Raw genomic sequence first — 24,911 nt, 5'->3', positions numbered from 1 at the left:
TGCCCCAGTTGACGCCCTCTGGCACCTGTTCGGGTACACTGAAGGAGAATTTAGCATGGCCACTGCACCTAGCCAGTGTGTCTTTCAAACTGTGAGAGCAAACTGGAGCACCTGGAGAAGACCCACAGAGACATAGGGAGAACATGCAGACTCCACACAGACCGACCCAAGCCAGGAATCAAACCCACGTCCCTGGAGCTGTGAGACAGCAATACTAACGATGCCACCATGCCGCCACAATAGATATTAATCCTAATAGATGTTGCCAAATGTACTAAGATGTTCCAGCCTCCCTGGATTCAGCATCTGCAATATTTTGCTTATTATAATCATTTTCAGTTCCAGGAACATGGGAACATAGGAATTAAGAGAAAAAGTAGGCAGTTCAGCTCTTCAAGCTATTGTATATGATCATGGCTGATCTCCATCTCATCCTAACTCCACTTCTCTGCCTTTTCCCCATACTTTTTATCCTGCTTTTGGTCAAACATTTACCTATCTCTTTCTTGAACCCATTGATTGATTCTGCATCTGCTGTACTCTGGAGCAGCGAGTTCCATAAATTCATCCTCTGTGAGAAGTAGTTTCTCCTTATCTTTATCTGAACCTCCCCCTCTTACACTACAACTATGTCCTCTTGTCCTAGACCATTTTAGAAGGTGGAACATTTGGTTAACATTTACTTTATCAATCCCATTGAGTATTTTATGTAGCTCAATCAAATCCCCCCTCATTCTTCTATACTCCAGCCAGTACAAGCCCATGCTACTCAACCTCACCTCATATGACAGCCCCATCAAACATGGAAACAATCTAGTGATCATCTTCTGAACTGCCTCCAGTATCACCACGTCCTTCCTCAAAGAAGGTGACCAAAACTGAACACAATACTCTATGTGTGGTCTCACCAATGCCTCATTGTAACAACACTTCTCTAATACTCTAGACCCTTTGCAATAAGTGCCAAGATTCCATTTGCCTTCCTTATAACAGTCTGCACCTGTATACCCACTTTCTGAGGCTCATGCACAAGGCACTCTGCGCAGGTGCCTTTTTAATCAATTTCCCATTTGATTAGTAACTTGCCCTTTTATTTTTCCAGCCAAAATGGATAACCTTGCATTTATTCACATTAAATTCCATCTGCCAGATTATGGCCCATTCCCCTAGCCTGTCAATATCGATTTGTAAATTTTCTATCTCTTCATCACACCTATTTTCACATCATCAGCAAATTTTGCTATGTTACACTCTGTCCCTGCTTGTAGATCATTGATATAGATTGTAAATAGTTGTGGTCCAAGAACTGAACCCTGTGGGACCCCACGAGTTACAGACCGCCAATTGGAGAAGGACCCATTTATCCCAGCCCTCTGCTTTCTATCAGTCAGCCAATCCTCAATCGAAGACACTACCCTACCCCCAACCCCTTGGGATATAACCATCTGGATTAGGCTCTTGTGTGGCACCTTGTCAAGTGCCTTCTGGAAGTCCAGATAGATCATATCTACAGGATTCCCGATATCTACCTTGCTCAAAAGACTCTAACAGGTTTGTCAAACAAAGCTTGCCCTTCACAAAACCGTGCTGGCACTGGTGAATTGAGCTTTGCTTTTCCAGATGCTCAGTCACCTCTTCCTTAATGATTGACTCCGACAATTTCCCACCACAGAGGTCAAGCTGACTATAGTTTCCCACTTTTTGCTTTCCTCCTATCTTGAATAAGGGAGTCACGTTAGCGTGTTTCCAATCCACCGGCACTTTTGCTTGGCAAATATTTCATCGATTTCCAAGTTAGCTCAACTACTTAAAAGGAGAAAGGGGGCTGGGGGGGGGGGGGGGGGAGGGAGGAGCCGGAAGTAAAATATTGATTTCAAAGCAATTTGTCTCACAGCGGATCCTCCGCTGTATTCACTTCAGTAAATGATACGGCAAGGAGGTGTCGCTGACATGCTGGTAGGAGGGAGGGCTACGCTTGAAGACATTGCCTCACCTACACCCAGCACTGACTTCCAGAATCAGTCTTCATGTTAACAAATTCAGTGCAACTCTACCCAAACAGATTCGTTGGAAAGCCTGGCGGAAAGTTGGCTTCTCTCTTTAATTTATGCTTGGAATGAAATTAATTTCCTCTTAATCCTGGGTCTTCGGTAACCAGGAGATGAACGTGTCAAATTGAGCGAGGTGCGATTAGCTACAACTGTCAAAATCATTTCTATTCGCTCCTGTTAAATGGGCCACAGAACCCACTCCACTTGAAGCAATGAATATTCCTTGTGTGACTCCAGAACAGACCAGATAAAATTTAAAAGATTTTTTGGGGGGGACTGAATAGTAAGGAAGCTTTTGTTTTATTTTTTGTGTTCCCTAACATCCCTGCGAGCTCGGTATTGGGAGCTCTGGGAGCAGTGTCACTTTAAGAAGGCGCTGCGGTTGAGCTGATAAGCGTGGGTCGTGTTGTGACAGACTCTCCCTCTCTCTTTCTGGTAGGCAAAGCTCTGAGCGCCTGACTGACTACTGACGGACTGACTCAAGCCATGTGGAGTGCCAGGAGCAGATTCCTAATAGTCCTGCTCCTCTCGACTGCTTTCACAGTCGACCTACTCTTCAACATCCTGCCCAAGTTGCACCAGCGGTCCATCCGAAGCCACTGCCCGTGCGAGGAGTCCCTCAACCGGAGCGCCGTTCTGCGGAGCTCCTCTGCAAACGGCAGCGGGACTCCGGTGGAGTCGGTGCGCTGGTCCCTCCACCCAACTCTCTCCAAACTCCGCAAACTCTTCTCGCATCCTTTCTACCAGAGGCGGACTCAACCGCGGCGACCTGGGGACCAGCTCCTAGAGAAGGAGGACGCGGTGAAATATTGCACTTACAAAGCTAAGCGGGCGAATAGGTAAGTTGTCCAACAACTTCTAGCGGGGTGGGGTGGGATTATTTCGATTACTTGTGTGGTCTCTAAGGATCGTGAGCAAATGTAGGTGGGAGGTCATTAAGTTCACCGCACTCTTAACTGTTGCAGTTCAGGTAATGTTTATGATGAGTGTGTAAACTCTCAACGTATAAAGGATTCCTATTCTAACAGTGGCTCTGTAAGGAAGTGCACCAATATTCGGTGTGCCTGTTGTCTGACACAGGCATGATTTGGAAACAGTTGTACACTGTACAGAAATAGATTCATTGTTACAGTCCCATCAGTGGAAATTGAGGCTGCTTTTTTTCCCCCTGGCATCCCACAGACACATTGTAATGTGTCCCCGGGATGTGTGTGTGTGTGAAGGGGGAAGAGGATACTATGTAGACTGACAACAATGTTACTTTGTTCCCACCTTGGTCAAAGCCCTGATATTAGTTCAGCGGCCATCGTTCAGATATGCTCCCCTGCTGTTGTTGCAGCAGGAAGCTGTGGATTCAATGGGGGACCCTTGATTTTTGTGATGTTGATCCACAGCTGTCAATCCTCCCTCTCTAACAGCATCCCAGTCCAGCCCTGTAACGCTCATCCATCGCTGGTGTCAACTTTGGCAACTTGGAATTGCTGAGACAAGTGTCTTAAATCAGAATTCCTTGTATTAGGAGAGGGATACCTTTAAACCTGCCCCGAAATGGGTAACTCACATAACCGACCAATAGGTCAAGAGGAAAGCCTGCCTAATGCAATGGCGGGGGGGGGGGGGGGGGGGCACTTCTTTGGACCCCATTTTAACCCTGAATGGAAGGGTTTAGAATGGGTGAAAATCAAACCCAATATCAATGCAATCTGTATTAGTTGGAACATACTTGTGTATATGCTGGTTTAATTTAACAAAAATAATTAATTTACCATTTTTTTCGGCTGAACTGAAAAAAATCTATAAATTCCATAGATAATCCCCAAGCGTCTGGAGGTGGAAATGATTAATTCCATCTGGAAATCTCCCAAATATGATGATTGGATGGGCTCTTAAATCCAGTCCTCCGTGCAGTAAATCCGAATGCTTTCTGCACAATCTACTTTTAGCACTTGCTAAACCAGTTTGAAGCGCAAAATAATTAAGCAACCCAATTGGAAGTACTCCACCAGCGTGTTCCATCCCTGCCTGCCTCACTTCACGGTTGGGCGAGGAAGACAGTTTCAGGCCGTTTCTTGAATGTGTGCCTGATTGTGGGTAGTGATTCCGCCAGTCGATAGTGTGTCAGTCAAGTCCCATCTTCAGTCAGAGTGCAGGCTGCACTTCTATCTGTCAGCATATGTGGCAGGTTTTAGCACAATTGTGCCGGGGAATTGCGTTGGGATTAATTTCAACGGCCCCACACATCACTTGCAGGTGGCGTGATTTCCTGCGAGCCTTTTAACATCGTGGAACAGATTCATTTGCAACCACACTGTCAGGCAGATGAAGTCGTGTGGAATTTTATGGTGCGAAATGTCTCATTTGCATAGCGTGTTCATCCTGTCCTTCGAGACTAGCCACTCAGCAAATGCCGAGTTTGAAAGGGGGTCTGTTTTGAGTCCAGCAAAATACTGCTGATGCCGGAATCCGAAACAAGAGCAGAAAATACTAGAAAATCTCAGCTCTGACAGCATCTGTGGAGAGAGAATCACAGAATCCTTACATCTGCCCTAACCCTTACCCAAGTTTATCCCATAACCCAATGTATTTACCCTGCTAATCCCCCTAAGCTATATTTGGGGCATTAAGGGGCAATTTAACATGGCCAGTCCACCTAACCTGCATATCTCTGGACTGAGGGGAAACCGGAGCACCCAGGGAAAATGTGTAGACTCCACACAGTCATCCAAGGCCAGAATTGAACCTGGGCCCCTGGCATTGTGAGGCAGCAGTGCTAACCACTGTGCCACCATTCTGCCAAGAACAGAACTAATGTTCTGAGTCTGGATGACCCTTGGTACAGATCCATTCTGACGTGGGTCATCCAGACTTGAAACTTTGGTTCTGTTGTCCCCCAAACCTGTTAAGGTTTTTCAGCTTTTTCTGTAGATGTCTAATAAATTGGTTTTGGAGATTTAAAAGCATAGGATGGGTTTCAGCATGTGGCCAGCCCCCATCTGATTTAAATAAAAAAAACCTGAAATACCTTTCTCCATTCACCCCATTCTCTATCCTCCACATTCAATACTCATGGTGTGGAGATGCCAGCATTGGACTGGGGTGGGCACAGTAAGTAAGTCTCACAACACCCGGTTAAAGTCCAATAGGTTTATTTGTTATCACAAGCTTTTGGAACACTACTCCTTCACTCGCCTGATGAAGGAGCAGCGCTCCAAAAGCTTGTGACACCAAATAAACCTGTTGGGCTTTAACCTGGCATTCTGAGATTTCTTATAATAATCATGGAGCTGTTCATGAGTCACTCATTGCCAGGGCAGTCTGGTCAGCTATAATCCTGCAGGTCTTTTGAGAAATTGACAAAGATGATTGATGAGGGCAGACTGGTGAATGTTGTCTACATGGTCTTTAGCAAGGCTTTGACAAGGCCCCTCATGGCAGACTGATACATAAGGTGAAATCACGTGGGATCTATGGTGAGCTGGTAAGATGGATACAGAACTGGCTTGGTCATAGAGATGGAGATGCTAGCATTGGACTGAGGTAAGTACAGCAAGAAGTCTCACAACACCAGGTTAAAGTCCAACAGGTTTATTTGGTCGCACAACTTTCAGAATCTCAACACCCGAGGAAGGAGCTTGAGACTCCGAAAGCTAGTACTGCCAAATAAACCTGTTGGACTTTAACCTGGTGTTGTGAGACTTCTTACTGTCCTTGGTCATAGAAGACAGAGTAGCGGTGGAAGGGTGTTTTTTTTTGACTGGAGATCTGTGATCAGTGGTGTTCTATAAAGATCAGTGCTGGGACCTTTTGTTTTTGTAATATATATAAATGATTTAGAGGAGAATGTAGGTGGTCTGATTAATAAGTTTGCGGATGACACAAAGACTGGGGGAGCTGTAGACAGTGAGGAGGATTGCCAGAGGATACAGCAAGATATAGATAGGCTGAAGAGTCTGGGGGAGAAATGGCAGATGGGATTTAATCCAAACCAATGCAAGGCAATGCATTTTGGAAGATCTAATGCAGGAGGGAAGTATATAGTGAATGGCAGAATCCTTAGAAACATTAACATACAGAGGGATCTAGGTGTATAGGGCCATAGTTCCCTGAAAGTGGCAACACAAGTAAATAAGGTGATCAGTAAAGCGTTAGGCATGCTTGCCTTCATCGGTTGAGGCATAGGGTATAAAAATTGGCAAGTTGTGTTGAAGCTGTATAGAACTTTAGTTCCACAAATGGAATATTGCATACAGTTTTGGTCACTACACTACCAGAAGGCTTTGGAGAGGTACAGAAAATCTTTATCAGGATGTTGCTTGGGTTGGAGGATATTAACTGTGAAAAGAGATTGGACAAACTTGGTTTGTTTTCACTGGAACGTCAGAGGCTGAAGTGCGACCTGATAGAAGTTTACAAGATTATGAGAGGCATGGATAGAATGGATAGTTAAAGTCTTTTTTCCCAGGGTAGAATTGTCAACTACTAGGGGACATACCTTAAAGGTAAAAGGAGATATGAGAAGCAGGATTTTTACAGATGTTGGTGAGTGCATGGAACGTGCTGCCAGAGAAGGTAGTAGAAGCAGATACAATAGCAATGTTTAAGAGGCATCTTGAGAGGTACATGAATAGGCAGGGAATAGAGAGATACGAACCACATAGAGACAAAATGTCTTTAGTTTAGAGAAGCATCATGTGTTGGCGTAGGCTAGGTGGGCCAAAGGCTTGTTCCTGTGCTGCACTGTTCTTTGTTATTAATTTACTCGCCCATCTGAAGGACAGTTGCCCTATCAATGCAACACATTTCCCCAGTAGTGCATGAAAGTCTGAATTTAATTTTTGACAAGAACGATTAACTCTCTCTGTCACAATAGAACAACCTGCTTATTTATCCCCAGAATTCCACAAAATGATTCACTTTCCCCGAGAAACAAATCGTGTTTCTTGCATTTGGGAAGAGTGTGATTCACACTGTTTCAATTTTAATTGGCAGATAGCCCAGGATGTTGCTTATAGCGATTGCAAAATCTGCTGGTTTCTATCAATGTGGGTATTAACAACAATGTGGATAGTGGCAGTGTTTCAGGAAGTAAATATGATACAGGAAGTGTTCAGGTTTTTAAATCTATTTTATATAGATACTACAGCATGAGATTTGTAGCTATGGTGAGATCAATAAGATTTTCATTACCTGTAAACTTTGAAAAGACTGATACTGGGCCTTGTATAGCTTGTTATTTCCAAGTTTTACTGCCTTATTTCCTTCCCAGCACATATGCATTAAATACAGATCAAGGTACAGATCAAGTCTTATCTAGTTGAATGGCATACCAAGGTCTTATTATTCTTGTTCCTAGATATAAAGTACAATTTTCAGCAGGTACTGTCCAGGTACTGTTTGAAAGCTTCTAATCGCACTCTGCAAGAAAGTTTTGCAGCTGTATGCATATACACACTCAAAAGAACACTGCATCTAACCTGTAGATTGCTAATGGTTTGGGAACATGCGGGGCAACTATGTCCTTACGAGGAGAGATTGACTAGGTTTGAATTGTTTTTGCTGGAGTTCAGACGAATGAGAGGGGACCTCATAGAAACTTATAAAATTCTAACAGGACTAGAGAGGGTAAATGCAGGGAGGATATTCCCAATGGTGGGGGAGTCCAAAACCAGGGGTCACAGTCTGAGGATTCAAGGTACACCATTTAGGACGGAGGTGAAGAGACACTTCTTCACCCAAACAGTGGCGAGCCTGTGAAATTCATTACCACAGGAAGTAGTTGATGCCAAAACATTGAATGTATTCAAGAGGTGGCTGGATATAGCACTTTGGGAGAATGGGATCAAAGGTTATGGGGAAAAAAGCAGGATTGGACTCTGGAGTGGATGATCAGCCATGATCATAATGAATGGTGGAGCAGGCTTGAAGGGCCAAATGTCCTCCTCCTGCTCCTATCTTCTATGTTTCCTACACATTAAAAAACTGCTGAGCTTTAATATATAAAATGCTCAGAATTCCAGAGGGTCCTGTGATCCTTACTCCATGTAGTGTCAAATCAAAATGGTGAGTGGTTTGTGCACTGTTGCATTTGAGAGGTCAGATTGGGAGCTGAGAGTCATTTGGGAGCCATATTAAAGTGGCAGTTTGACAGCATTCTCAGTGAGAGAGACATAAATAATGTGTGTTATATTAGAAGAGGTGGTTGTTTTGACGATGCAGAGTATTGCATTTGATTTGATTTATTATTGTCACATGTATTAGTATACAGTGAAAAGTATTGTTTCTTGTGCACTATACAGACAAAACATACCGTTCATACAGTACATAGGGGAGAAGGAAAGGAGAGGGTGTGGAATGTGCTGTTACAGTCATAGCTTGGGTTTAGAGAATATAGGATGTACATATTTTGTATCCTGACAATAACATCTTTAGCATTTTTCCAATGACGATCTGCAGGTGGAAACTCTTGTACCCTTCAAATCATTGAATAGTGATGGCGATTAGTCACCCATATGAATAAATAAACACATTGAGATAGAGATAGACAAGAGGGAGGATACATTTAAACAGAAGTGTTATTTATGTATTGACTTTGGCATGAACAGCATTGGGATCATGAGAAATCTGATGTCTTCCCCAATCCAAGTTTTGTGTGTAATTAGTTAAGCCTTACATGGGAAAAATAACTGAGCTTTAACCCTCCTCAATCATTTGTTCTCCATAAAAAAAATCGCTAACCTGTGCAACAATTTGTATCTAATTTCTCTTCCTAAACATTTAACATGAAATGAAAGCTAATTTTAATCTTGCCTACCCTGATCATCTCAACACTCCCATTATCTTCTGTTCATATTTTCCAATTAAAAGTCAATGTTAATGGCAGCAAATTTGGCTGGCAGCAGTAATGTTGACTCGAGGTTTACTGAGGTCACTAGCAGTATGTTTTAAGCTGAGGGTACCATTGCATATATATTTTGTAACCAATTATAGTTGGAAACAACTGCAGCCAAGACTTGTTTCATTATACCCTTGAGCTAGTTTATTTTTAAAACAGGAACCATTTGTACCTTTTGTGCACAAGCCTGTATTTTGTGATGGCAATCCTTGTTTCTGTTCTAGTGCCTGAGTTCATTTACAGGAAGCTGTTGGCCACTAATGTCTATCAACTGACTTGCTGCAGCTTTTTTTCCCCATATACTGTGGCTCTTCCTGTATTTTAGCCCTTCAGACCAATGTCATAAGTGACAGGGTAATTGTCGGAAGGAATTAGAAGCCAGTAATATGGCCAAGAGGTGATATCATAAATTGTCAAATTGCAACTTAACTTTGTTTATATTTAAAGAGTTGCACTTATACAGATTCTGTGGGTGGCACAGTGGTTAGCACTACTGCCTCACAGTGCCAAGGACCTGGGTTCAATTCCAAACTTGGGTGACTGTGTGGAGTTTGCACATTCTCCCCATGTCTGCATGGGTTTCCTCCAGATGCTCCAATTTCCTCCCATAATCCAAAGATACATAGGTTAGATAGATTGGCCATGCTAAATTGCCCCTTAGTGTCCCAGGATGTGTAGATTAGATGGATTAGCCATGGTAAATGTGTGGGGTTACGGAGATGGGACAGAGTGAAAGGTCTGGGTGAAATACTCTGCTGCAGAGTCAGTGCAGATTTAATGGGCTGAATGGTATCTTTCTGTTCGATAGGGATTCTATGATTCTTTCACAATCTCAGGACATCCCAAAGTGTTTTACAATCAATGAAGTACTTTTGAACACTAGTCACTATTGTAATGTAAAAACCAGTTCCACACACATCAATGAGATAAATATCCAAATCTTCTTCTGTCAAACGGCTGAGTATGGAGTGACAGTGTGTATTGCTGTAATACTTCTTTCATATTTATGAGTCTGGTATTATTGAGTCATTATGTGTTCCGTGATTTGTTCTGGGTGACCACAGTCACACATAGGAGAGCTTTGAATTTTCCATTTGTGCATCAGATATCTGAACCTGCCATGGTTTGCACAAATGCAGCTTATCTTTGTTAGAGGCTGTAACCAGAGACCTTCTGTGTGGATCTTTTACGAGGCGTTTATTTGTGTCTTCTTGTGAGGCGATAAGAATTCAACCCTGAAGAAGCTTGGGAAGGGGAATGACCAGTTAATCTGTTTAGTCGGTCAGTCGGTTGGTTGAAGGATAACTCCTCTGTGCTTCTTTGAATAGTGTCAGTGATCGGAATCCTGAAATACCTTTTCAAACTTCAGAATCAGTTTTGTTTTGTTCCTTAAGCAAATCTGTGAGAGAGGATCAGTCACCAGAAATTTTGCCTCAAACTAAATGCTACCTTTACCTCCTGTGGTCCTCCAAGGATTTATCCCTTGGCTCTTACTACAGCTGCCCCTCAGTAACATCATGCTAAAGCACAATGTGAGTTTTCACTGACAATCCCCAGCCTCTGCCTCAGTGCCATCTCTATGGATGACTGCACCATTGCTAAGTTATCATATTGCTTATCTGACATACTAAATTGGATGAGCAGAAATTTCTCCAAATAAATTTGGGAAGGCTGAAGCCATTGTCAATGATCCCCAGTCCAGACTCCATTCCTTGAATACTGACTCCATCTCTCTCCCTGGCATCAGTCTGAGACACAACGTAACCTTGATGTCATATTTGACCTGAGATGAACTTCCGACCACAGTGCACCATCACTAAGAACATCCACTTTTTCCTCCGTAACTTTGTCCAACTTTGCCTTTGCCCAGGCAGCTGAAACCCTCATTCAGGTCTTCATTATCTCTAGATGCCACTATCCCAAAGCACTCCTGCCTGGCCTCCCACATTATATATTCAGTAAACATGAGGTCATCCAAAACCTTGCCGCCTTTGTCCTTACTTTCACAAAGTCTTGTACATCTAGCCCCCCTGTGCTCACTGGCCTACCTTGGCTCCTAGCAAGCAAAATCCTGACTTAAAAATTCTCATTCTTGTTTTCATAACTCTCCATGACCTTGCTCTTTGCTAAGTCCATGATCTCCTCCATCTGTGCAACACTCCAAGATATCCACACTTTTCTAATTCTATCTTATTGTGTGCATTCCCGATTATAGTTTTTCAACCATTGATGGCTGTCTAGATTCCAAGCTCTGGAATTCTCTCCCTGCACCTCTGTACCTCAGATTCTTCCTTCAGGCTACTCCGTAAAACCCCTCACTTTGACCAAGTTTTTTGTACACTCTGGTTTCTCTTGATCCTATAAATATTTTCAAGGCATCTGACCTAGTACCGCCTTATGTGTCTTTGTTATTTTTTATTCATTTTTGGGACTTGGGTGTCGCTGGCTGGCCAGCATTTATTATCCACCCCTCGTTGCCCTTGAACTGAATGGCTCACTAGGCCGTTTCTGAGGACAGTCGAGAGTTAACCACATTGTGTCATATTTTGATCTATAATGCTCCCGGGAGGCAATTTGGGTTGTTTTATTACCTGAAGACATGATAGAAAGACAAGTTGTTGTTGCTCTGTACATAGACTATCTCTTCATAATACAGTGCCATAAAAACAACACTCGTAAATAATTCTTGCTTAAGAGATGGGCTTTGATCAATATCTCAGCTTTTCAGTTTGAGATGGTTTGCTTACACATTTCCAGAGATTCACCGTATGAAAAATTCAAGCCATAATGTAAAGACTAGAGTCTCTGAGCTGTCACTTCATGATGTGCAAATGGGGAGTCAGACAGAGAGAGAAGTTGGCTTTCAATGCTAAATAAATGTCAGATGGATTGACAATTTATGCAACTAATTATAAATTGGCTGCCAAGGGTTTTAGTACTTGTTTTTAACAGATTGACTTACTAAGAATTTTGTTTTAAGACAGGCAGACGGATGAGCTCTTCATTTTGCTTTTATTGAGTAATCAGCTACACACTTGTGTTTTTCTGTGTTAACTGGTTGCAAGCTCAGAGAAAACGACAACACAACAATATAAAGAGAGATAGAGAGAATCTCAAAGTACGGGGAAAATTGCTTAAATGTACAGATTTTCATTCCACTTTTAATGACATGGGGAGAAGCAATATAACGTTATGAATTGCATTCAGAATAGAATTGAATCGAAGCAAAGGATTGTCATGTTCATTCTGTCTTATTTATATTGCTGTAATCATAAAATAATAATAACTGCTGCAATGATACAGGTTTTGGTATGACCGCATCTGAAGTGCTGTGTGCAGTTTTTGTTTCCACATTTGAAAAAGGATATACTTGCATTTGGGGTGGTAGGGTGAATGTTCACTAGATTGGTCGCTAGGATGATGGCGTTGTCCTACATAGAGAGGCTGAGTAAATTGGGGTCATATTCTCTGGAGTTTAGAAGAATAGGCAGCGTGGTGGCACAGTGGTTAGCACTGCTGCCTCGCAGCGCCAGGGATCTAGGTTTGATTCCCTCCTTGGGTCACTGTCTATGTGGAGTTTGCATGTTCTCCCTGTGTCTGTGTGGGTTTCCTCTGGATTCTCTAGTTTCCTCCCACAGTCCAAAGATGTGCAGGTTAGCAGGAATGGCCATGCTAAATTGCCCCTTAGTGTCAGGGGGACTGGCTAGGGTAAATGCATGGAGTTATGGGGATAGGAATTGTGGTTGGTGCAGACTCGATAGGCCAAGTGGTCTCCTTCTGCACTGTAGTATTCTATGAATAAGGGGCAATCCCATTGAGAATTTTAAAGAGATTTGATAGGGTAGATGCTAAGAGGTCATTTCTGCTGATTGGAGAATCTAAAACACAGGGCAATTCTTAGCATTCGGGGCAATCATTTAGGACTCTGAAGAGAAATTCACTCAAAGGATCATGAGTTTTTGGAATTCTCTACAGAAGGGGGTTATGGATGCTGCATTGTTAAATACATTTAAGGCTGGAATGGATAAATTTTTGATCTCAGGAAATTGAGATATGACGAGTGGGTGGGAAAGTGAAATTGAAGCTCATGATCAGCCATGATTGTATTGAATGGGGTAGCAGACCATATGGTCAATCCCTGCACCTATTTCTTGTGTTTCTGTATCATGAGGCAAATTTCTCTGAAGGAGGCTATAAGGCTTGGTCGGGCGACTTCCTGACTCGGCATGCCCACCACATTATCATTCCGGTAGGGGCAGGATGGAGTTGGGGCCATGCCCTCTGGATGTAGGCCTAAGCTGGCAATGGAAGCAGGTGGATTGCAAAGCCAGCAGGCTAGAATACCCATTGGGACATCAGCCCCATTGTAATGCTGAATATCAGATCCCAAAATCCTTACACATCACCTCCCAAACAGCTCCATGCTCCCTCATACCTCCTCATAGCTCCCTATGCTGCCAATGTGTCAGAGTATTAGCAGGTACATGCTGTGAAAATTTCATCATTAAGCTAATTGCCTTATTAAAGACAGGTAATGTTTATTGGGTCTATCTCCGATGACTATAAATGGACACAGCTGCTGTGGGGATTTTAGATGGCACTCATAGCTCTGCTGAGTTGGGTGCACAATAAACTTGCTGAAGGTAAAAAACAAGCTGCTGTATTATTCCTCCGCCATATATAAACACATGCTCATCCATGCCTCACAGGTATCTTCCATTCACCCAGTATCTACTGTTAAGAATTTAAAAATTTCTTTAAAATGGACATTAAAATAAACTTCTAAAAATCTGATCTCATTTAAGCACACCATACGGTTAAAAAAAAACCTCCTTCAACAAAAACCAATCAAAAATACCTAAATCCCCTCAGTAGGCAATTTTTAAATAAAAACAAGCATTGATTTCACTAATCACAAAGACGACTAATTATTTAATCTTAAAATGGTCAATCAGGTTGTCTAGAAAGACTCCTGGTGATGAAAATGGGTGTTAGAATTTGAAGCTCAGCCAAGCATTCATAAGGGTCTCAGCTATTGTCATAAACCATTCCAGCATACAGACAATGTTGCCTATTAAATAACAGATGGTTAAGATATTTTTCAAGCTATAGCAGTTAGTCTACTGCACAACTCTGTTAAATGTAATAGTCATCTTATCTTTGCAGGACTGAGCTCTGCAATCAATTGTTGTAGTAAAAACATATCTATCTGACAAGACAGCATCTATTAAAACTGAAAGAGTAGATTTATTTTTACATTTCAACGTCTGTCAATGATGGAATTCAAGAAATGGACTACTGTTTTCATTGGTTACCCACCTTAAAAGTTTAAAGTTTATTTATTTGTCACAAATAGGCCTACATTAACACTGCAATGAAGTTACTGTGAAATTTCCCTAATCACCACATTCTAGGGCCTGTTTGGGAACACTGAGGGAGAATTTAACATGGCCAATGTACCTAACCAGCCTTGTGGGAGGAAACCCGACTGCCTGGAGGAAACCCACACAGACACGGGGAGAATTGGCAGACTCCCCAAAGGCCCAACTCCACAAAAATTGTGGGGATGGTAGAGAATCCAGTTTTGGACTGTCCACCCCAGCAATGGAGTCAACAAGGGTAGAAATGCTGGGTCCACTTTATCCCACACCGGAGAAAATGGACATCAAAGGGAATAGATAGGAATTCCAGAATTAGCCTGACTCAGAAAGCTTTGGCCCAAAATAGTGTAGCCAATAATCTAGAGCTGTAGTGAAACAGTAGACTTTATGCGAGTCACTTGCTTAGTTATGCCCAACCTAGATAGATTTATACTGTTTGAATAAGCTGGGCATTTTATGCACATTACATTCAGATAACTATACTGTTTTGCTGACCAGTGCTATGGATTAATTTAGATTACTTTACTCTTGAGCTTATTGCTGATGTTCATCTGTGGATCGATCATTGAGGTAAATTGTTTGCAAATGTATTTGTTGATATGGATATCACTTTGGACAGGTTGTTGTGGAACCTGGGTTGAAGGTATTCCTGGTGATGAGTGAAAATCAGCTTTCTGCCTGATGTCCATAAGAGTCCGAATGAAATGGATTCACGCAAACTTATCCCAGTTCCATGGGTCGAATACAAAGCCACTCAATTCAAACAAATCACTCAGTTCAGAGACACCATATTGAGAATACAAATGTCTGAGGTCACGTACCAACCGACTCAAGAAACAGCTTCTTTCCTGCTGCCATCAGACATTTGAATGGATGTACCTCGCACTAAGCTGATCTTTCTCTGCACCCTGGCTATGACTATAACACTACATTCTGCACTCTCTCCCTTCCATCCTAATGAACGGTATGCTTTGTGTGTCTCGCTCGCAAGAAACAATACTTTGCACTATATACTGTACATGTGACAATAATAAATCAAATCAAAAATCAAAGGAAATGTGGAGCATTGGAACAGTGATGAGGTATTTAGCACTCCTGAGGCTGCTCTGCCAATCAGGTTAGACCATGGCTGGCCTGTACCTCAACTTACATCAGCATAATATTTCCATCTGAGGTTCAGATCCCAGCAGATACTCAGTGTTAGAACTCACGGTCGAACAATACCAGTTGCAATTTCAAGCTCTGGATCAAGTTCTACTTGCAGAGACTTCAGCAAGTAATCTAGACTAATACTTCAGAACAGTGCTGAGAGAATACAACACCTTCGGAAATGCTGTCGCTTGTACAAAATCTTCAAGCAATGTCTGCCCACTCAGATGGGCATAAAACATTCCGCATGGAATTATTTAAAGAAGATCTGGGGAATTCCATCCTGTGCCCAGGGCAATATTTATTCACCAATCAACACCACTAAAATAGATTAGCTGACTGATGTTTGTGAAAGCTTGTGCACAACTTCATTGCCACATTTTCTGCCTTCAAACACTGACTACATTACTAAAAATAAAAGCATTTTGTGGGCTGCAAAGTGCTATGGGATGCCCGAAGGTGATTAAAAGGTTCCATTTAAATGCAAATTGCTTCTTTAAAATCTTCCTCTTTCTTTAAGATGAATAAAGGGGGCTTAATGACTCTAGCCAATTTTACCCTTTCCCTCAGGAAACCAAAGCCAAGGCATTTGTGCTGGTCTGTACCCCTGTCAGCTTCACCTCTCTGCTGGAGAACCAGTAAAATTCCAGAATATACATGTGAATCCTTTTCCGCAATTAAAAATCCAAGCTTTCCCAACTGATATCATTAGAAATCGATTTGGTGACTAATTAATCACATGCACATATTCCACAGCTGATCCACACTCAAAGCTTTTCACCAAAGTTACATGGAGGAATGGAAAAGGAAGAAAATTATAACAATTAAAAATGGGCACATCATTTAGCTGTGACAATTGTGAAATTTAAATATATTGTACATTAATTCCACAAGTAGCCCATAGATAAACCCAAGACAGATCATTGCGTTTTGACATATCTGATCCAGACTGAAAGGTTGCAGGGATAAAGTTGAAGTTTATTAGGTTTACATTAACGCTGCAATGAAGTTACTGTGAACACCTCCTAGTTGCCACACTCTGGCGCCTGTTTGGGTACACTGAGGGAGAATTCAGCATGGCCAGTGCACCTAACCAGCACATCTTTCAGACTGTGGGAGGAAACCAGAATACCCAGAGGAAACCCACAGGGAGGATGTGCAAGCTCCAGAAAGTGATCCAAACTGGGAATCGAACCTGGGTCCCTGGCACTGTGAGACAGCAACGCTAACCTTTGTGCCACCCTCTCTTTTGAAAGGAAAATTAGGGAGCAGCAAAAAGCATGGTTGACCTAGGTATAATTGGATGACAGATGTCACAGACTGGCTGTCGACACGCTACAGTGGATGGCTGAGGATGGAGACAAGTGTGACGTACCTCAACAGCAAGATTCCTGGCAGGAGTAGCTACAAGCAGCAGGTTATAGAAACAAATAGTTTACTCTATGTTTATGTTAGTTGAAAGAAAAACCTGACGAGTAAGGAAAATGAATCTTCAGTATGTCTGTAGTGTGTAGGTTAGGATTTCAAGATTCAATTTCTTTCACTCGCCCTTTTTGAAAAAATATTTTTACTACTTTGTTTATATTCATTTGTGGGACATGGGCATCACTGGCTGGCCAGCATTTATTGCCCATCCCTAGTTGCCCTTGAGAAGGTGGTGGTGAGCTGTATTCTTGAAATGCTGCAGTCCACATGTGTGGATTGATCCACAATTCTATTAGGGAGGGAATTCCAGGATTTTGACCCAGCAACAATGAAGGAACAGCGATATGTTTCCAAGTTAGGATAGTGAGTGGCTTGGAGGGGAAGTTGCAGGTGGTGATGTTTCGATGTATCTGCTGCCCTTGTCCTTCTAGATGGAAGTGGCCGTGGGTTTGGAAGATGCAGTTTAAGGATCTTTGAATTGAAGCAGTACATCTTGCAGATAGTGCACACGGCTGTTACTGAGTGTCGGTGGTGGAGGGAGTGGATGTTTGGATGTTTGTGGATGTGATGCCAATCAAGCAGGCTGCTTTGTCCTGGATGGTACGGAGCTTCTTGAGTGTTGTTGGAGCTGCACCCATCCAGACCAGTTGGGCGGGGGGCGGTGTATTCCATCACATTCCTGACTTGTGCTTTGTAGATGGTGCACAGGATTTGGAGAGTCAGGAAATGAGTTAGGGGAACGGCAAATTGTGCGGAGGGTGTGGAGAGTCTGCAGAAGGATCTAGATAGGCTGGGCGAATGGGCCAGGAAATGGCAAATGGAATTTAATGTTGGCAAGTGTGAGGTGGTCCACTTTGGTAGGAATAATGGTAGGAAGGACTATTACTTACGTGGCGAAAAACTGCAGCAGGCAACGGTGCAGAGGGACCTTGGGGTCCTTGTGCATGAGTCGCAAAAACCCAGCTTGCAGGTGCAGCAGGTGGTCAGGAAGGCGAATGGGATGCTGGCCTTCATAGCGAGGGTGATTGAATATAAAAGTAGGGAGGTCTTGCTGCAGCTGTGTAGGGCATTGGTGAGGCCGCAGCTGGAGTACTGTGTGCAGTTTTGGGCGCCGCACCTGCGCAAAGATATTTTGACCTTGGAGGGGGTGCAGAGGAGGTTTACTAGGCTGATACCGGAGTTGAGGGGGTTGAGCTATGAGGAGAGGCTGAATAAACTAGGCTTGTACTCGTTGGAGTTTAGAAGAATGAGGGGAGATCTCATTGAGACGTATAAGATGATGAATGGGATGGATAGGATAGAGGTGGAGAGACTCTTCCCGCTCAAAAAAGACAGTAGGACTAGGGGGCATAGCGTCAAGATAAAGGGGGGCGGTTTAGAACGGAGTTGAGGAGGAACTTCTTCACTCAAAGGGTGGTGAATCTCTGGAATTCTCTGCCCGTTGAAGTGGTGGAGGCTGCCTCGCTAAATATTTTTAAGACACGGGTTGATGGGTTCTTGATAAGAGAGGGGATTAAGGGTTATGGGGAGAGGGCGGGAAGGTGGAACTGAGCCACGACAGATCAGCCATGATCTTATTGAATGGCGGGGCAGGCTCGAAGGGCTAGATGGCCTACTCCTGCTCCTATTTCTTATGTTCTTATGTCATAGTATTCCTAACCTCTGACCTGTCTTATAGCCAATGTGTTTATGTGGCGAGTCCAGTTGAGTTTCTAGTCAATGGTAACCCCAAGGTTGACAGTGGGGGATACAGTGATGGTAACACCACTGGATGTCAAGCGGCGCTGGTTAGAGTGTCTCTTATCGGTGATGGTCATTGCCTGGCATTTGTGTGGTGCAAATGCTACTTGCCACATGTTAGCCCAGGCCTGGAAAATGTCCAGATCTTGTTGCATTTGAACATGGACTGCTTCAGTACCTGAGGAGTTATGAGTGGTGCTGAACATTGTAATCATCAGCAAATATCCCCACTTCTGAGCTTATGATGGAGAAAAGGTCATTGATGAAGCAGCTGAAGATGGTTGGGCTCAAAACAGTATCCTGAGGGACTCCTGCTGACATGTCCTGGAGCTGAGATGACTGACCCTCCACAAATAAAACCATCTTCCTATGTGCCAAGTATGACTCCAACCAATGGAGTGTTTGCTTGCTGATACCCATTGATTCCAGTTTTGCCAGGCCTCCTTGATGCCACACTTAACTGAATGCAGCTTTGATATCAAGACCTGTTGCTCTTCCCTCACCTCTGGAATTCAGCTCTTTCACCCATGTTTGAACCAAGGCTGTAATGAGGTCAGGAGCTGAGTGACCCTGGCGAAACCCAAACTGGGTGTCACTGAGCAGGATATTGCTGAGCAGGTGCTGCTTGATCATACTGTTGATGACCCCTTCCATCACTTTACTGATGATCGAGAGTAGACTGGGCGGTAATTGGTTGGGTTGGATTTATCCTGCTTTTTGTGTTCAGGACATACCTGGCAATTTTCCATATTGTCGGGTAGATGCCAGTGTTGTAAGTGTACTGGAGGAACTTGGCTAGGGGAGCCGCAAGTTCTGGAGCACAAGTCTTCAGTACTATTGCCAGAATGTTAGTAGGGCCCAGTGCCATTGCAGTACCCAGTGCCTCCAACCATTTATGGATATCACATGGCGTTTTTAATGTTACAAAGCCAGTGGGCAGAGTGGACCTGACGAGCCCAAATCCATTATTTGTTTGCCCCAAAGCAGAAATGCAAATTCCAACTGAATCCAATTCATGGTCCCCACCAGAGAGACAAACAAGATGCAAGCTGACAAGACAAAGCACTGCACCCCATCTTGGTCTTGATCCAATGCTTGGCCTTAGTCAAAAGGCCAAGAAATGTTTTTTTAACAAAGAAAACGAAGGTGAAATTCTGAAACACACTGCTACTGGAGTAACAGCATTGAAGATGAAGATTCTCTCTTGCTGTATCTGCACTGTTAACCTCCTAGTTTTTTTAGATTCTGGATGGGGACTGAAGTTTATTTGTGTGAATGCCTGCTTATACCGAAGCACTGGAATTTGGCTCATCCTATGGGGATTTCATAGTCACTGTTGATTACCATTGGCAAGAGTGCAAACTCTCTAAGTAATGATGGCTGCTGCTAATTTTCCAAGTGTCATTCAATCAGCTACAGCAAGGAACACGCACTGACTAAGACATCAATTTAAAAATGAGTAAGGGTGGGTTGCAATGATTTGAGTGAAACAGATTTACATGTTCACACAGTGCCCATCATTTGGTATTTAAAAAACAAATCAGAAGCAAGGTCACTAGTTTTAAATAGTCTTGTCCTGATGCTTGCTCATAGATATGCTGTGTATTTTGCATATATAGAAATCTGCTATGAGTCATGAAGCTATCAGGCTTCATTAGTTCTTGCTGTGAAGCGACACTTTTTGAATTTTAAGTACTTTAACCAACAGGTTAATCTTACAGATAATATTCAATTTAAAAGTGCTCAAGAATTATTCACATTTTCACTTTCTATGCAATCCAGTGCTTTATAAGAACCAAATGAGCTACCAGCAATATTAGTTATTGGAAGTCAGGACTCAAAGGATATAATAGTATGTGATCACACAATATGTTCCAGAACATCTCAGAAATTGAAAGTGCTGAACGTGAAGAAATGTATGACAGGAGAGAGTGAGAGGGAGATGATGGAGGAGAGAAGGGAAGAGAGAAAGAGAGTAAGGGAGTGCAGACAGAGAAAGGAGCACTGAGGGAGAAAAGGGAGGAGAGAAAGGAGGGAAGGGGGCAGAGAAAATAAAAAGATTTGATGTGAGGAACGGTTAATGACACTGAAACTAATTTTGATGTTGCGTATTAGTGTAACACTGGTCATAATGGATGGGCAGCCTATCTAAAATGGGCTCTTGTTATCATCCACATAACATAGGTGTACAAAGCCATTGTTACTCCAAATGATTTTAGGTATGAAATTGGAACCAATTGACTCCATCAAGGAAAAATGATGTTGGGTGAAAGTCCACTCACCTTGAATTTCCTCAGTATCTTTAATATTTACACCATGATGTCATATTGTTACCATGTGAGAAAAGAACAAGGAAACTTGTGTTTAGTAAGTTATGATATTTTAGGCATTGTTAATATGCTAAAGAGAAGTTTCTTCATTCTTTTTGAAATCTTTGATGCTCCCTGCTCAAGCTTCATAGGACTCACTTGTAGAGGAGCAAGATGGTGTGATGGCTGGGAATTTCCTGTTTGTACAACAATGTTGCACTTGGGAACTCATATAAAATGGAATAACAGTTGCCCTAGGCCTCTGATTCAGCTACACGGAGACACTTTGAGGTCCTTTTCTCGATATTTGCTGCCATGTTTACCGAGCAGGGATGTGCTCCTTGGTCTTTTGGCTAAGTCAAGAGTGCAATTAAGCCCAAGTTAGGGTGCAATGCCTTTTCTTGTCAGCTTAGATCTTGAATGTGTCTCTTGTGGGGACCATGAATTGGATTCAATTTGAATTTAGATTTGGAAAAGCAGGGAGGTCTATTCAAGGCTGCCTGGTCCACTCGATGCATTGGTTTTGTAAATTTAATAATGGGAGTAGAACAATTTTTTTTAAAGTTTGCTGCCTTCACAGAGGTCCTAGCTAGTGGTGAGAAAAGTCTTCCCTATCAGACCCTTCTGGAGTCTCACCCCATCTGCGCTTTGCCCTTGAGGAAACTGGGGGGGAAGAGACTGTTGACTACTCCTTGTGGAATGTGCCTTTACGAAGAAGGTCTGGAGAGAGTTGAGGTGGTTCATCCCAAACTTCTCTGTGACTCTGTGCTCTAAGGGCTATTCCCAGGGACACACACTAAGACAGACATCAACTGCTGCTGAAAGATCATCAACTCAGTGAGAGACGTTTTTTGGTCTGTCTGAAACTTGTTAGTCTTCCAGTACAAAAAGTTATCCTCGTATGAGTGTTGCACTCATATGCACATTCCGAAGCCCCAGACTACATGCTGAGGGATGTACTGAGTTTATTTATTGGTGTCCCAAGTAGGCTTGCATTAACACTGCAATGAAGTTAATGTGGAAAGTTCGGGGCAGCTGTCACAGAGGCACAATGGGGAAGGTCACTGTTCAAAGCATTTCAGCCAAAGTGAACTGAGAGAAGTGGAACTGTATCGAGCTCCCTTGAGCTGTATGAGTTGTATTGAAGGTATACAGTGAACATTACAGGTATCACAATTGTATTGAAGCACCTCAGAGTGCAACATGATGTATGTGGAGAACCTGAATATTATTGCACTTTATTTCGTGGCCAGTTTGAAATGAGCTGTGACAAAGGGTCATCTGGACTTGAAATGTCTGCTCTTTTCTCTCCTTACAGATGCTGCCAGACCTGCTGAAATTTTCCTGTGTCTTCTCTTTTTTGGTTTCAGATTCCAGCATCCGTAGTAATTTGCTTTTACTCATTGCAATGTTTGTTATATTCTTTCAGATATTTTATGAATAAAGTATATTATTGCTTTAAAAAAAACTTCACAAATGCTTTTTCACCCCTTTGGCCAAGACTTTGCACCCAATTTTGCCACAGACGTAAATGGCAATAGAGGCGCAAATTCTCATGAGCGATTAAAAAAACAACGCGTGCCAGTGAGATCTTTCATGACGCAATCGTCAACCCTGCCCCACCTGTGACATAATGCATGGCAGGAACTCCAGGTAAATACATTTTAACGTTGTTATCGGACTTGCCTGCGGTATCGTCCGCCCACATTCGGATATCCTCCCCTGCCAATGTGACATCACTTCGGTGAGGTTTACAAAAAAAGTCTGGATCAACATGAACCTGGCAAGAGAGCTTGCTGGGGGCACAGTTAAATACAGTCCTCAGGGGCAGGGAGGAGGGGTTGAAGGGACCTGCCTCCTGGCACAGCTCCCTAGGAACCGGCACTGCCCCCCGTACCAGAAAAGTGAAATTGTATCATTGAAGTATTTAAAGTAGGTATTTTTGGATTTTGTCTTCTCTTGCCCCAGAACTGGGAAGTTGATGGCCACCCATGTATTTGGCGATATTGATTTGTTTGGGAAAGAAGCAGAATTTCACCCATTGCCACTAAATCTCCTCAGTTTGGCTTAGTGATCCTGAGTCACGACATAGTTTACATGTTCTTGAATCAAGTATGGTAATGATATGAAAATATGGGCAGCTTTGTTGGTGGCCTTCTTTTGTTCATTTACTAAACATTTTAGTTGTGTCCTATTGAAGCAAGTCTTTCTGGTGAGTTTAGTTGCATAATTATATTGATAATATAAAGAAAAGCCAGACTCGCTAACAGACACTAGCTTATTTACATTTGGTACAATTTGATTTCCTTATTTTCTACTATTTGCACGAACGCATTCTGTGTTGTTTTATTTGGCAGAGTAGGGCTATTAGCACTGCAGACAATCCCTCCTACAGAAAATACTTGATCATATGTTTAGATGCTCGGAAGCACCAAAGATGAACCTGGTTCTGTCCAAGACAATGTTTGTAATTTGGCTGGTACCAGCCTGTTCTCAAATAGTCACAGGCTGATTGGGAACAAATTTTGGACTACCAAGTAAATAGATTATGGAATTTTGGAAGGACAGAAAATAAGATGAATAAAATGTTTCAAAGCTACATATTTTACAAATAGCATATGCAACAAAAGGTAAACGCTGGGATTTGCTCAGAAAAATTCTAAATGTTCAATTTGCATGAAAACTGGAGTAAGTCGTGCTAGTGCTTTTAGCAGAGTTTTCAAATGAATCTCCCGCCCTTTGTGCACTGCAGAGGTCACTAGCATGAATCCCCCAGAAGTCAAGGGGCAGTGCCTATTCCAGCTGAAGAGACTGAAATCAGCATGCTGAGCGGGCCACTGTGCATGTGCAGATCTCTGGGATACTGCTAAACAAGTCCTCCCAGCATTGAGATCGCTGGTCTCAACCCCCCACGGACATTGCTGGCCTCTCACTCCCAACCACTCCCACAGACATTGCTGGCCTCTCACTCCCACCCGTTCCCACAGAGGTTGCTGGCCTCTCACTCCCACCCCCCACTGACATTGCTGGCCTCTCACTCCCAACCACTCCCACAGACATTGCTGGCCTCTCACTCCCAACCATTCCCACAGACATTGTTGGCCTCTCACTCCCAACCATTCCCACAGACATTGTTGGCCTCTCACTCCCAACCATTCCCACAGACATTGTTGGCCTCTCACTCCCACCCCCCACAGACATTGCTGGCCTCTCACTCCCAACCACTCCCACAGACATTGCTGGCCTCTCACTCCCAACCAATCCCACAGACATTGCTGGCCTCTCACTCCCACCCCCCACTGACATTGCTGGCCTCTCACTCCCACCCCCCACTGACATTGCTGGCATCCCCATTCCCCACTGACCCAGACATCAGCGGCATCACTCCTCCACCGATCCCGACTACTGAGTGGAAATGGGACACCTCACCGATTGCCCCCCATTAGGCCCCACCCCCTTAGCACTGACCAATGAGCAGTGCCAAGGTGCCCCCTGGGCATTGGCATTTTGCCACTTGAACAGTGCCAAGGTGTCAATGCCCAGGGAGCACCCATGCGGAGCTGACGCCACCAGCGCTGGTAAACACAATCGGGGCTTGACTCCCGGTGCGAATCCCGCAGATTGGGTGCTGCTCAAATCTCCCAGCTCACTGCATTAAAAAATCAGTGCCGCAGGATGGACGAATTGCCCCTAAAGTGAATTATAACAGTAAAAAAAAGTAAAAATTTAACTTGAGTAGAGAGGCTTGCTGCCAAAGCTTTTCATCTTAGCCTTTGGAACAATTTGCAAAAATACCAAATTGTAAAGGGAACAACAATTTATGCTGCTTTGGAAGAGAGTACTGAATGGTTGAGTCTGATTGATAGAAATATTGCTATGGAGATTGCCCCATTAACTAACAACTGACAATTAATTTCCAAGCTTATTTTAAATTTAAACCCTGGGGAATGACCCAGGAAACGAT

The 24,911-nt window shown here is 43.1% G+C and overlaps 1 protein-coding gene across 1 annotated transcript in view; it reads left to right on the top strand.

Moving 5' to 3' along the window:
* Positions 1 to 1,968: 1,968 nt before the first annotated feature.
* The window catches only part of fam20a (FAM20A golgi associated secretory pathway pseudokinase), a 62,756-nt gene continuing 39,813 nt past the window's right edge, over positions 1,969 to 24,911 (top strand). The window contains exons 1-2 of the mRNA XM_080209596.1: positions 1,969 to 2,184; positions 2,491 to 2,890. Of these exons, the coding sequence (XP_080065722.1) occupies positions 2,538 to 2,890 (353 nt within the window). The 5' untranslated portion in view covers positions 1,969 to 2,184; positions 2,491 to 2,537. The remainder of the gene's footprint in view (positions 2,185 to 2,490; positions 2,891 to 24,911) is intronic.

The sequence above is a fragment of the Carcharhinus amblyrhynchos genome, chromosome 21 (assembly GCF_965287045.1).
Source record: "Carcharhinus amblyrhynchos chromosome 21, sCarAmb.v2.hapA, whole genome shotgun sequence".
NCBI classification, from domain to species: Eukaryota; Metazoa; Chordata; class Chondrichthyes; order Carcharhiniformes; family Carcharhinidae; genus Carcharhinus; species Carcharhinus amblyrhynchos.
This window is presented reverse-complemented; position numbering and strand designations above follow the sequence as displayed.